The 14,552-nt window shown below is 51.0% G+C and overlaps 1 protein-coding gene across 1 annotated transcript in view; it reads right to left on the reverse strand.

Annotated features, from left to right (window-relative positions):
• Positions 1 to 2,232: 2,232 nt before the first annotated feature.
• The window catches only part of GTSE1 (G2 and S-phase expressed 1), a 28,567-nt gene continuing 16,247 nt past the window's right edge, over positions 2,233 to 14,552 (reverse strand). The window contains exons 8-12 of the mRNA XM_087448735.1: positions 11,213 to 11,285; positions 8,855 to 9,094; positions 4,019 to 4,223; positions 3,271 to 3,483; positions 2,233 to 2,751 (exon numbers count right to left, since the gene is read on the reverse strand). Of these exons, the coding sequence (XP_087304861.1) occupies positions 2,668 to 2,751; positions 3,271 to 3,483; positions 4,019 to 4,223; positions 8,855 to 9,094; positions 11,213 to 11,285 (815 nt within the window). The 3' untranslated portion in view covers positions 2,233 to 2,667. The remainder of the gene's footprint in view (positions 2,752 to 3,270; positions 3,484 to 4,018; positions 4,224 to 8,854; positions 9,095 to 11,212; positions 11,286 to 14,552) is intronic.

Genomic DNA, 14,552 nt, shown 5'->3' on the forward strand with positions numbered 1-14,552 from the left:
TACAAGATTGGGGCAGAAGTCTAGTTTTCCTGCCCAAAGAAAGGACTTGAGGTTTAAGTATGCTGCCGCCAACCCACAAAGTGGCTGAAACTTGATACCTTGGCAACGTATTTTCTGCTACTTTTCAGTTCAATATATGGTATTTTAGCTACTTTGTAGCTCCAAGTGATTGACCACTGTGAAAAGTCCAGGTCCATGGATGGACCAGCGATGGCAAAGACTGACATCCTAAGTGGCGCCTGCCAACAGCGATGTTAAGATGCGAATTTCAGAGATGAAAATGTGAAGACATTTGCACTAGGAAATTAATGAAATACCGTAAAAACCACGCGAAGTTGGACCTCTTAAACTCGGGAGGGTGGCCCTCTAGTGGCAGCCAAAGTGGCTCACACTATTCTACAGAGAAAGAGGCCTGCCCCTCAAGGCACTCCAGAAGCACTTTAGTCTCCAGTCCTCATGTGCGATTTCTCACACCGAGCCCATGGAGTGGTGGATTAGGGTCCAGGGGCCAGAAGAGGAAAAGAGTTTGGGGGACGCTTGTCAGAAGGAGCAGCTTCAGCAGGACAGCCAGACAGAGAGACCAGACCAGGAAGGAAAGGGGATGACGCACATGGGGTGGGAGGCGCTGCTTTATCCAGCTCATGCTCTGGGGGCCTTCATCTTTTTGAAGAAAATGACAGTCAGATTAGTCCTGTCTGAGGACACTTGTAGATTGGATAGCGCACCTGAGCCCCAAGGAGTCTGGCTGCTCCGGAGGCACCTGGGCTGGGGGGAAGGGGCCCCAGACGAGAAAAACCAGGGAGGAGGCGAGGGCCAAGGCCCAGCTCGACCCCCGGGTGTGGATGGGGCGGCCAGAGCCCCATTCGGTCACTTAGCGTCATTAGACGCTAAGCCCCAGGAGGTAGGGATGCGTGTCCCTCTGTGTCCCTGGCAGAAATGCAGCCTCCCCACAGTAGAGTCTCTATAAATATTTGTTGAATGAATTCGATTCCAGATTTTGGTTCTTCCCCTATGAAATGAGGGGCCACACCAGACATTTGAGAACCCTTGTGGTGCTAATTCTGGATTCTAGACTTCTGTGCTGCCCATGGGAATAGAGGGAAGAGGCGAAGACTGCTGTGACTCCTGCAGGTTCCCTGCTGCGGCTAGCCAGGGAGAGTTCCTAGAGCAAAGTGCCTTGTTTTCAGAGTCTAACTGCTAGTTTACTCGGGATACTCCAGTTACGAGCTCGTACTAACAAGTGTTTCTGCCTTTCAATGTCAAGCTTTTATCATAGGCGCAGCAGTGCTGTTCTCTTGATCCCACAGGAGACACCATTCCAAATGGCGCTTTGCATCGGACATTCACTGTACCAGGTGAAGCACAGCCCCGCCAGCTCCCTCCCCTCAGCCTTCGGGACCAGGGTTCCCTGGTCTCATGCAGGGAGCACCCGACAGGAGCCCAAAAAGCGGTCCAATTAGCAGCTTTTCTCCTGCCTGCTATGAGGCCACTGAACTAAGACTGAGAAATCTCCTCATAAAATGAGATACCTAAACAGATTAGTGGCTTTCAGGCCAGCTAGTTTTTAAAAAATATTAAATTAGAATGGCTTCAGGCAGGGAATAGGATTTGCAGTGGCCCTCAGCTCCTGCTGTTTCCCGCTGCCCTCCACCAGAGCGCTTCTCTCTCCCTCGGACACAGGCCCCACTTCAGTGTGCAGAGAAGCGCCCCCATCCCCTGCCTTCTCTCCATTCTGCACTCCCACCTCCCTGAGCAGCCTCTTCTCACGGGGTGGTCTGCGGCCCTGGCATCTGAGTCACCTGGGTGCCCAGTAAAGATGCCGATTACTAGGCCTGCCCCAGAGCTGGGGGGAGGGGTCTAGGGCCTGCATTTAAACCAATTTTTATTCACACTAAATTGTTTTTTCATGACATCCCCATCACTGATTTATTTTATAACTGGAAGTTTGTACCTTTTGACCCCCTTTGCCCATTTCACCCACTCCCCACCCCTGGCAACCACCAATCTATTCTCTGTAAGTTCCGGGTTTTTTTTTTTTTCTTTTTTTAGATTCCACATATAAGTGAGATCATATGGTATTTGTCTTTCTCAGTCTGACTTATTTCACTTAGCATCATGCCCTCAAGGTCCATCCATGTCGTCACATTAAATTTTAAATTAGAGTTTGGATAATATAAATCTTGCATACTGATAAGAGTGATAAAAATAGCTATGTATTTCTGAAAATCAAGATAATCTTAAAAATCCAGATGTGCTTTAATGCATTTTCATTTGTATTGTAAATTAAATTGTAAATTTCATTTACAATTTAAATCTAGAATATTTAACTTTTCATACAAACTTAATTTTAAAAATAGTCACTTGCTATTTTACGTACAAAAGATTCAAAACAAAATTCTCCATTTGGAGCGACTTCCACTTGGTATTCCAGCGCAGTGCGTGGGGCAGCGAGGATGGAAGGTCCCAGATAGTAGTGACCTTAGGTGGGCAAAAACACCCCGCGACCCAGCAGCCCCCTGCAGGCATGGTCATTGTACTTAGGCTTTTTTTTTTTTTTTTTTTTAATTTTTCCAATACAATTTCTCCTAAAATTTATTTCTAAGCGTTGAAAACCACTTTAGGACCAACTGTTCTTGTAACAGAGTAAAATGCACAAAATTATTCTACTCAGAACTTGAGAAGCGGCGAGTCCGTGTTTTCTTTGTCAGCCTCGGGACTCAGCTGGATGAGAGGAGAGGCCAGGTCTATCAGCTGCAAGAGAAGCAACAGGAAGTGAAAAGAGCGGCGGAGTTGCCCCTCCCGGCCCATAACACTGCAGGACCTTGTTCACTGAAGCCTGGGCTGCCCACGAGCCGTCTCGCCGCGGCTCGGTGCCATAACACCTCAGTAAGCCTGGCTCGGGCACACTGAGATCTCAACTGTCCCATCTAAGAAGTTGGTTGGAGAAGATGCACCTACTGAAGAACTCCGAGTTCTCAAATATTTGTGCTCCCTTGTCAGACCTTAGGCACGGGGGACTCTGGGGTGGAAACGATGTGACCCCTGCCCTCAGAGAACTCCCGGCTTCAGGCAGGATCCCTCAGTGGGACTTGAACTTTGAGCTCTCGCCACCAAAGATGAGGCGTGCCCTAAGACATGTCACCCTTAGAAGCCCCAGTAGCCTCTTTCCTGGGTCACTGTGATGTTCCTGGGTTGAGGAACAAACCTAGAACTGAGGCCAGCCAAGGCTGAAGCCAACCCCACCCTCCCAGCCCCCCTGCTGCTCCTCACCTGTGCCACCTCGTGGAGAGGCTTCAAGGCAGCGTTTCTGTTCATGTCTGGAGTGTTCGTCAGGAGGTCGATCAGAGGTCTACTTTCTGATCCCAAAGCCAGGTTTGCTTCTGAAGTATTGCAAAGATCGATGAGAGGGAGGTCGATGAGGGGTGTGCTGTCAGCTTTCGGAGTGATGATAAGTTGATCCAGCTTGATATCCACAAGAACAGCCTGGACAAGAACACAAGATTTAAAGGCAATTCTAGCATCTTTCTGTCAACCATCTTGGGAAAATGGAGGCTTTGCTTATGTCCCCAGGTGGCTAACAGTCTGGAAAGGGAGGGCTTTCCAAAGCCTCAAGGAGGAGGGCTGGGACGGGCCCTGGGTGGGGAGAGCTGGCTGTGGTGAGCAAGCACTGACCGAGTTCTCTCCTGTTGGCCACTCTTCACCCCCATCCACCTCCCACCTGTCAGAGCCGACACTGGAACGCCCACTAACCCCTCGCTGCTGCCGGGCTTCCCACCTCCTGTCCTGTGAACGCTGGCCCTATCCGTGTCAAATACAGGGGGAAGGGTGGATTTTTTCTCCTCCAGAGGCCGGAGGTCCTGACTTCCTCTCTCTGGCACAGCTGGTGCTGGAGGCCCCAGGGTCACAGGATGAAGTCCTGTAGAGGCAACTCTGGGCCCGTGGTCCTGAGCTACCCCTTGGCTTCCAGGGCAGTTCCCATTCACCAGGATAACACGAGTGACCCGCGCCTGTCTCTGACCTCACTGGGGGCTGCATCTTCAGGCGGCTGTGCTTCATCCAGCGCTACTTCTGTGGTGGCACTTTTTGAAAAAGTAAAATCACTCTTTTCTGGAGAAAAGCTAAGTGCCTGTGGCACAGCAGACGGAGGAGAAAAACTCTCGTCGGACGACAAGTCCGAGCACCCAGAAGCAGCCTTGCTGTTGCTCTCCCTCCTTGGTGAAGTTCTGCAGGAGGAAACAAAGGAAAATCTTATAAGGAAATTCCTGTAAATGCTAGTTTGCTTGCCCGTGGTGTTATTTTTGTGTCATACAGTGGAGAGCGTCCTGGCTCTTGTTCCAGCTCCGTTGGGAAGACTGAATGACTTCTGAGGTTCTATCAGCTCTAAAATTTTACCAGGCTGCTATCAACATGTGCCCCTTTTATTCCCTTGTCCTTAAGGTTATTAAATAGCAGGAAAGGAGCGAGGACCATGAGCAGGAGTTTCGCCTCCATCGGCATGCAAACCACACAGCTTCTCCTGGTTCCTAGGCACGGCCCCACCCTCCCAGCCCCAGGGGAGCCCGGGGGCTGCTCCACCTGCCTGGAACAGCGCCTCCTCCTGCTGCTTCCTCAGGAGCCTGGCCTGCACCCAGGCAGGTTTGGATCCCCTGGTTATACACCCCATGGTGGAGGCTGCCCCCGTAGCACACATCTCCCGTGCAGATGCTCCTTTGAGGACTGTGTTTCCCACTAGACGGTGTGGGGAGCACCTGCCCATCTGCCTGCTTCCTGCCGTGTCTCCAGACCGAGGACAGAGTCGGCTGCCTGGTGGGCCCTCAACACCTGATGACTCAAAACTGAATTACACAAGGAATACACTATATTTTCTTTTTTTTTTGTGAGGAGGACCAGCCCTGAGCTAACATCTGATGCCAATCCTCCCCTTTTTTCCTTGAGGAAGATGGGCCCTGAGCTAACAACCGTGGCCATCTTCCTCTACTTTATATGGGACGCCGCCATAGCATGGCTTAACAAGCCATGCGTCCGTGCGCGCCCGGGATCCGAACCTGCAAACCCTGGGCTGCCACAGCCGAGCGTGTGCACTTAACCACTTGCGCCACCGGGCCGGGCCCTATATTTTCTTTTTAATATTTTAAACACTTTACAACAATCTGAAAAAAGAATTTTTTTCTCTATTTACATTTATATACAATAGACTTACACAGATCACTGTGACTATTTACATACTGAGTCTTGTTTGTCTTCCTTTCTGTTTGATATTCTCTCTCCCCCATGTCACATGTATCTGAGCATTTTTTTCTTCCACGGTCTTCTTTATTCTCGTAGAACTAAGTAGATATCTACATAGTCAACACCTACCGCTGGTAGATATATTTACACACACAGGGCTTTTTTCTCAGCCATTGTTTCTTTTACAGAAATGGGATCATATTCCACACCCCCTTCTGCATCCTTTCTCCCTCAAGGATTCCTTATGGAAACCCCCCCAAGTACAATGCTAACTCAGGCCTCTTACCGGCTGCCTAAATGGTTGTTTACTTCCAGTCTTTGCCACTAGAAACCCTGCTGCTATGGGCCTCTCTGTACATATGAACTGTAGCCTCACTCCTGCGCAGGATTGCTGGGTCAGGGGTCTGTGTGAATTGTAACAGATGTTGATAAATGGCTTTCCAAAATGTCCCATCACAACTCACACTCCTGCCAGCAGTGTTCCAGGATCCCTCTCCCCCACACCCTCACCAGTCAGCAGGAACCCCGAGGATCTACCATGAGCTGCCTCCTGGTTTCTGTCATGTGCATTTCCCTGACAGTAGTGAATTTGGGTGTCTTCTCTGATTTGTTAACCATTTGAGCTTCTTCAGATCCTTTGCCTGTTGTTTTATATTCAACCATTTGTCTCTTGATTTCATTTATGGTAATTTTAGCCATAAAGAAAGAGAGAAGTTTTTCATTTTTACACTGTTAAATATGGCTGTCTTTTCTTCATCACTCCTGGGTTTTCAACTGTGTTTCCAGTCTCCTGCCCTCTAATTATTCACACAGTCTCCTACTTTTTTCTTCTATTGTTTTTGTATTATTTTTTTTATTGATGTTTTAATAGTTTATAACATTGTGAAGTTTTGGGTTGTACATTTTTGTTTGTCCATCACCATATACATGTCTCCCTTCACCCCTTGTGCCCATCCCCCACCCCCATTGCCGCTGGTAACCACAATACAGTTCTCTCTGTCCATGTGTTGGTTTATCTTCCAGATATGAGTGAGATCATACAGTGTTTGTCTTTCTCTTTCTGACTTACTTCACTTAACATAATACCCTCCAAGCCCATCCATGTTGTTGCTTGTTTTTGTTTTTTATATTTAAGTCTCTAATTTATCTGGGATTTATTTCTCCATGATATAAGATGGGTCCAATTTAATTTTCTTCCAGATAGATGACAAGCTACTGTTTTTTTAATACCTATATTCATCAGTGAAATCGGTCTCCAGTTTCCTTTCTTAGGTGTTATCATTAGCTATCAGGTTTGGCATTAAAATGAATTATAGAACCTTCCATCTTTATTTATCTGTAGTTTGAAATAGTTAACTTTAAAAATTAGATTTTTAAAGGTCACATGTGACTAGCTGTGACCTTACCTGAGCCAGGTGCCTTTTTCGATCTTTAGTCACTTCTAAGCTCCAACTATGGCTTAATTCATGTTTCCCCTTTTCCTTGGGCTAATTTAGACAACGTATTTTTTAGGAAATCATTTCATTAGGTTTTCAAATTCACTGTCAGAGAGTTGCAGGCCACGTTTCCTGAGAATACCGTCAATCTTTCCTGTTTATGTCTATCTTCTCACTGCAATCTTGTCTGTTTTTGCTGATTTCTCCCCACTGCCATTTGGGAGTGAGACGGACGGACGGGGAAGGTCAGCCCACTGGACTCAGGTCAGTTACTGGACAGCCCCAAGTAACAGCACTGCCACAACTGATGGGAAGCAGAAAGCGGTCCCCTCCAAGGGGCAGAGCTGTCCCTGCTGGATAAGGCAGGAATGTTCAGTGTCTGCACTGTCCAGTACAGGAGCCGCTGGCCACATGGGGCTACTGAGCACCTGAAATGTGGCTGGTGCAAATGAGCTTCAGAAATTCAGTTCTGGATTTTGAAGTTCCTTTAAACTTAATTAACTAGAATTTAAATGGCCACACGTGGCTAGCGGCCTCTGTATTGGGTGGTGCAGGTGGAGAAGCCCCCTGCTCCCTGCTAGCCTGTATCTCACAGCCTCATGGCATAGGAGAGGACGCTGCCTGACCACCCAAGTCCTTAGTGGCCTCTTGAGGCTGGGGAGCTGAGACCATCATAACCTTCCCACCCACGACCCGGGATCCACAGATCTGCGAGCTCCTCTTTGCAGAATCCGTAGCTTTAGGGGCTCTCAACCCTGGCCTCATCCATGGGCAGGGAGCCCGCCTGTCCTCTCCACAGGAGCCCCAGGATCCAGACCTCACTCGCCCCAGTGCCTGGAGCCTCAGAAGCTGTCTGGCTCAAGAGCATCAGACCAGAAATGGAATTGGAATCAGAAGTGAAAAAGAGGGGTCAATTTAAGGTCCTCACGTTCCCAGAATCCCCAGCCTCTCCCACAGCTCTGCCGTGACATAATAAGCGAACTGAAAGCCCAATGCCTATGCTTTGCCCATTAACTCTCCTTTAGACGAAACTTCTAGTCAAGGAAGCTAGTGACCAACAACAGATTCTACGTGTGACTCCTCTCATAAATATTTCCTGAGCACCCTATGTGCCAGGAGCCCGTTCTCAGCTCTGAGGACATGGTGACGAGCCTGACGGAGAAGGTCCCAGCCCTCAGGGAGTTTCTGTGCTAAGGGACTATCAGACGATGGTCAAGGAAACAAATACACACATACCCTGTTTAGGCAGCGAGAAGGTGAGCGAGGCTCTGAGAAAACAAAGCAGGAGACGGAACAGAGTCACTGAGCAGGGAGGGGGTTTCCAGAAAGGCCACTGAGTTTGGCCCCTGAACGTGAACTTCAGAAAAGGGAGGGGACAGCTCTCCCAAGACCAGGGGCAGGATGGCAAGGACAGACCTGTCCAAGGTATGGCGAAGGGGCAGTGTGGCTGGAGTGAAGTGACAGACAGGGGGAGACGAGGCAAGAGAGGCGGGTGGAGCAGGCGCTTCTACAAAGCTGGAAGCCTGAGTGTCGTCACCCGACAGAGACGCTGAGGGCAGGGTTGCGGGACTCTCTCCGGGACCCAGTCGCAAGGACAGCACTGGATCCCAGAGTTCCTGATGCGAACGCACCTTCCTGTGCAGCTTCGCCCAGAGGGCTCCTCCCAGTGAGAGCCCTCATCCATCCAGACTGTGTAGTCACGCGTCGCTTAATGACGGGGACGCATTCTGAGAAACACATCATGAGGCGATTTCGTTGTTGTATGAACATCGCAGAGTATACTTACACACACCTAGATGGTGCAACCTACTCCACACCTAGGCTGCGTGGTACTAATCCTGTGGGACCACCATCGTATACGCGGCCTGTTGTTGACCAAGACGGTGCATGACTGTACTCATGTGCAGGCTTTCTCCCTCGCTTGCCCAGCCCTCCAGCCCAAACCCAGGATGACAGCAGGTGAGAAATATGATGAAGGAGAAAGCCAGTGCCCTCCCTTCCTTTCAGAGAACAACAGGAGAGCAGAGGGTCAGGCTCCCGTCGCTGCCGCTGAGAAGGGGGATAAACCGCAGCCCGGCTGGTTCCTGACAAGTGGCTTCTAAGTACCAGACTGGGCAGCCTTTCCAGCACGGGGATCACTTGAGGTTTTATGAATTTGAGACACACTTATTGCAACCTTTATCTCTTACCTCGATACAGATTTTTTCCGGGGCTCAGAAGAAAGTCGCCGAGTAGACACGCACAGGGGAGAAGCCAGAATCCTGGGCGTGGTTTTAGGGGTCACCAATGGAAGGCCAGCGAGTCGACGGCCGACAGGTGTGGGCAACGCTGATATGCGCCTCGCACTCACAGGGGTCCTCGCACTGCTTAAAAGGCTTTGTGAGGCTGGCCCTGATGAGCGTCTCGCAGGAGTGCTATGGACGACCATCCTGCAAAGACAAATTGGAGTCTTAAGCAGAGATGACCTTAAAAAATATCTAATTATTCAGCCAATCTGCTAATGCAGTACAAAGTCCTATGGTTTCAACATAAAAGGCTCAAGCCAGCAAAGCCTGTTGGAGCTCTGTTCTCAGAGGAGGGGCTGCAGCGAGGGCAGGGACTCAGAGCTTCTGCCAATCCCCCAGGGAATCCCTAGCGCAGGCTTCCGGTTCCTCAGTGGGTGAGGCCTCCCCTCTCTCCTCACGGGCTCCCATCAAGTGTGCCTGCACTTTCTGGGTAGTATCACGAAAACATACTTCATGGGAGGTTCAGAAGAGATCTAAGTCACCTTTTGATGGCATAAATATTTCCATAAGGAAGTCCAGACCCACAGCGGGGTCTGGCTGGGCACGTGAGTGGATGAGCAGGTTTCGCTGAGTGTTCATTCATCCCCAGGTCTAAGGCTACCTGACTCAAATGTGAACACAAACAAGTAAGTCACGGCACCTGCTGCTTGTTTCTCATGCATCTCTCCTTCCAACCCTGGTCACACCTGTGGCTTCGACTGCCAAGAATCTTACCCAACTGTCAGTTTGTTTTGTTGTTGTTGATAAAGAAGAGAGGCTGGGTAGAGCCAATTGTTATAAACAAGTCAGAACATCCTACCAATGTCTCCACATAGGTCTGGGGATGACCCATCTATTGGTTCTATCATCCGACAAGGACAGTCTTTATGTTCTCTCAAAAGAGTCTGAAAACAAACTCTAACTGAAAAACAGCATCACTCCAGGAGCAGGGGCAGGAGGGAGGGGTGCTCTAGTCCAGCTGCCACTCTGCAAAGTTCTGGAATCACTGCCCTCTGCCCTTTATTGCTGAGCACTGGTAGCTCCACCACAAACTCCAGTGAAAATAAATAAAAATATAAACAAATGTAATCCTCGAAGTCACCCTGGGAGGCAGGAGCTGTTCTGCCATGCACAGGTGAGAAAGCCAGGACAGAGAGCCGAAGCGAGGCAGTCAGTGGCTGTCCGGCTCGGGGTTTTGCTCTGACCCACTGTGCGTGGAAGGAACCTCGGTATGACTAATGCTATAAGGGAAAGCAGCTGGTCCAACCCCAGGAAGTGCCTCCCACGTTCATACACAAGTAAAGGAAAGCACAGAGTCGTGGAAAGATTTGCAGACGGCCCAGGCTGGTCCCGGGCAGAGCCAGGATTAGGGCCCCTGCTCTGATGCCCGAGCCTGGGGCTCATCTTGCCCGTCCCATCCCTGCAAGGTCCAAAGCAGGGCTCCCATGCTGCCACACACCTGGACCCCAGCCCTGGAAACACTGTTCCCACGGGTCTGAGTGTCCTCACTTCCGCCCTCACCCACAGCTGCTATGCACAGGACTGAGCTGCACTGGGCAGGGTCCCTCCACTGTGACAGAGTACTCAAGAGAGCCAGGCTGGGGCCTGGTCACCAGAACAGGCCGGATGTGTGGATGGAGCAGCCCTCCCACCTCGGCAGGTGGCAATACAGGGTGGCAGTGGGAGGACAACTAAGGGGAGCAGCTGTCCGAGTAGCTCCTGCACCAGCCTAGGCCTCATGTGTGTGTGCGTTTTCTTACTGTTTGCAGGATCTGCTGTGCTGAGCGTGGCATCCCCCCTGGACAGGTAAAGAAGCAAAGTCAGGACAATCCAGTCACTTGACTAGATCGAGACCAGGAGTGGTGGGGCTAGGATTCAAACCCCAAGTCTGAGTAACTGCACCACCCAGTGGTCTTCATCCGGGCACAAATCAGAGGCACCTTTTAGAACCTACAGATGCTGGCTCCACCCCAGACCAACCGAATCAAAACTTTGGGAGTGGGCTGGGCACTTGCAACAGCTCTGAAGGCACTCCTGCTGTGCAGCCTGGCTGGAGAACCGCCCTGGCTCAGGGCTGAGGATCAGCGTCTACACCACAAGAGGCAAGTCTGTGGCTATGGTAAACTGCTGTGGATATGAAAAAAAGTGGTTTCCAAGAGACTGGGGCTAAGGCCAGACCTGCATGGCCACCACACATTTGAGGAGGGACTTTAAGAAGTCAGCAGATGCGTTAGTTTGTTCTTATAGTAACATTAAAAGAAAGGAGGCAGACCGACTCATTACCTCCCTACCGACGTGCAGGACTGCAGCCTCTGCGCCCGAGAGAACTTTGGCGTTGTGCTGCCTGGGTGTTCGCCTGAGACGAGAGAGGAAGTGTGCCGTCAGTCAAACACGGGTCGAGTAATAAGTCCATCGTTTGGGGCTCTTCACCAAATGGGCAATTCTCCTCTAAATGTCTCTATTTTCCCAAGTTGCAGTGCAGATGACACCGAAAGTAGACGAGGGTCAGACAAGCCCACAGGGAAAACCTGCCAGGCCCAGGGGTGTGAGAGGGGACACGTCCTCCCTCCAGGGGACCCACCCCAGGCAGGGCTTTAGGGGGCGACTGATGGGTGCAGAAGAGGAAGAGCCCTCATCACCACCTCTGCCCTCAGCCTGGCTACTTATCCCCAGACAGGAACACAGCACAACTTTACAGGCACCGAAGAGAAGGCAGCGCTCAGCAGAACTGAGTCACGTCTACCTGTGGGACACCTGAATTTGTTAGACACTCACCCATGGAAGCAACACTAATGTGGTCAGGCTCCCAAGCAGGCCCCACAAAGCCCACCATTCTTCATTTCCAGAATAGGACATCACAAGGACAATCACAAGACAATACATTCTTTACGTGCTGTCTTGCAGTAGACAAGCATTTCCACGTGTATGATCTCATCTGATCACAAGGTGATGACAAGCCGGCTTGGAGAGCTGAGCAAGGCCCAGCACAGGCCCCAGACTGCGGGCCCACAGTCAGTCCCCTTACAACACTGGAACCAGTTCACAAACTCACCCTGGGGCCCCCAAAGCCGCAGGTGCCAGGGCCCCAGGCAACACCTTGCTATCTCTTGGAAGCCATGGACAGACAGCTGTGCCCAGAGCCCCTACCCCAGGCCCCAGGGGAGGGTGGGGCTGGTGTTGAGACCCCTTTGCAGCAGACGCTCCGAGGCAGCCAGGCGCGGTCCAGGCCAGGGCTCCTGCAGGTAACCCCTCTCTGGACCCCTCCCATCATAAACAAACCTGCCCCTGCCCCTGCCCCTTCCTCCCTCTCCACTACTGCCCCATGTCTCTGCACCTCTTCAAAGCAAAATCCTCTCAAAAGAGCTGCCTGCACATGCTTATCTCCATTTCCCATCTCCTATTCTTTTCAAAAACTGACCTTATCAAAGTGATTCCTGCACGAAAAAAATAGAAGGGTAAAAATCTTAAGAGACAAACAGCAGTCTCCTGCCACACCTACCCTACTTCCAACTGGTGTTTCTTGTATTTACCTTCATGATTCTAAATTCTGCGGCTACTTCTTCATTTCCAAAACCTTTAGCTGCCACAATAAGCTCCCTCAGGCACCACCTGCCTGCCCTCTACAGTTCACTTGGCCGTCAGTGTTGACACTGGACGGCAACATGCACAGCTGAGCCAAATGGGCTACCCAACTACATCTGTCTCTGGGGCTCCCATCCATGCCCCTGCCCTGAGATCTTAATAACTGCCTCCATTTTTTTGTTTGTTTCTTATTTTGGGGTGTGTGCGGGGGATAGGGGCAAAGGGGGCTCTGTGACTACATGTCCCATAACCTCTGTCTTTGGGAGTATTTTCCATGAGGTTACACCTCTCGGGACACTGAGTCCACATATTACACGGAGGCCTCTCTGAGCCTGTGCTGGCCCTTCACTCCCACCCCGGGAGCCCCTCTCACCCCCCTGTTGGGTTCCCTCTTTCATGGACCCCGTATGCCCCTCTTTCCTGTTTTCTCCCGCATCCTGTTGGAGCACTCTTCTGGAGCTTCCAAAGGACTCACGGGAGGGTAACTATTTTTATGAAATTTTACATGATTAAACTATCTTTATTATACCCTCAAAATTGACCAAGGGCTAGTCTAGGGTCAGAATCCTAGGTTGGAAATTATTTCCTCCCAAAGTGTTGAAGGTGGGGTTCCATCTATGGAGCTTCTAATCCTGTAGAGACAAGTCCAAGCCATTCTGGGTCTCGATCCTTCGTCTGGCCCCTGGGCAGCACACAGAGTTGCAATAAATGACACTACTGGTCTCTGGAATATTTTCAGAAAGTTGGACACAAAAGCTCCATTGCAGGGCTCTGTTCATTGTCCCCGTGTCTCCTCTGTGATGACAGCTGGTGTCACAACCACAGTGCTCTCAGCCACACAGCAAGTGAGACACCACCCGACCGCAGAGCTGCATGTTCTGAGCAGTGTGGTCGCTGCCCGTGGCCTCGCCAGTACTGAGCTGTGGGGACAGTCTGGCCCAGGATGAATGATGACAGGTGTGTGCGAGACGGCCCTGTCCCTGATGTGAAGAAACAAGGAACAGCCTGCTAAAGCGAAAAGGCAGACTGGAGAGGAGCGGGAGGAGCTGTCAGGCGCAGTCTGAGCAGCAGAGGGTGGCAGGAGTCCCACGGCTCCACACAACTCGACAGCAGGAGGACCAGCCGACAACTGTGCAGAGGTAGCTGGATGAACCGTGGCCACGGCAGGCTTCAGGCACTTGGAAAGAAAGGAAGCAAACGCTACTAACACCTCCATGTGCCCCGTGCCGTGAGGCACCCCTGCAGAACCATCCGTCAGAGCTTCCATTTCTGCAAACACACGCAGCTCTCTGCTGTGGAAACCTAAATTTTATCTCCAGGTCTGACTTCTCCTCTGAAGTCCAAACTCATACACTGCCTGCCTGCTCAGCACCGCCCACTGGAGCACTGTAGGCATCTCAGACTCAACAGGTCCACACTGGACCAGTGGACTCTGCCCGGGAGCACTGTAGGCATCTCAGACTCAACAGGTCCACACTGGACCAGTGGACTCTGCCCGGGAGTGCTCTCCCTCCAGGCCTCCCGTCACCATGAGAGGGAGCAACCAGGTGCTCCCGCCAAAACCTCAGGGTCCCTTGAGTCCCCTCTCCACACTGCCACGTCCTATCCTGGGCTGCCAGAACGTCCCCAGACCAGGCCCCTCCTCACCTTCTCCACCACCACCAGAAGCTCTTGTCTGGATCATGGTGAGGCTTCCGCGTGGCTCTCTCTGCTTCCACCCTTGCCCACTAGGCCCTGTTCCTCCCAGCTTAAAACCCTCTTCAGTACTTCCTCCTGCACTGAGAGCCATTCCACCGTCACAAGACTCTACACCTTGTGACGAGCTGGCCTGTCTTCATCTCTCGTTATTCTTCCTCTCGTTCACTAACTTGGCTGAGGTTGCTAGTTTTTGTCTAATATCCGCTCTCCTCTTCTTCTTAGTAAGAAATTTTAGCTGGGTGTAGAATAAAAAAGACATGTCTTAGCATCCGTTGTAGGTAAGTGTGGTCACGTGACTAAGTCCTGCATAATGACATAAACGGAATGGCATGTACTACTTTCA

Source organism: Ceratotherium simum, chromosome 25 (genome assembly GCF_057802395.1).
Source record: "Ceratotherium simum simum isolate JZ-2026a chromosome 25, ASM5780239v1, whole genome shotgun sequence".
NCBI classification, from domain to species: Eukaryota; Metazoa; Chordata; class Mammalia; order Perissodactyla; family Rhinocerotidae; genus Ceratotherium; species Ceratotherium simum.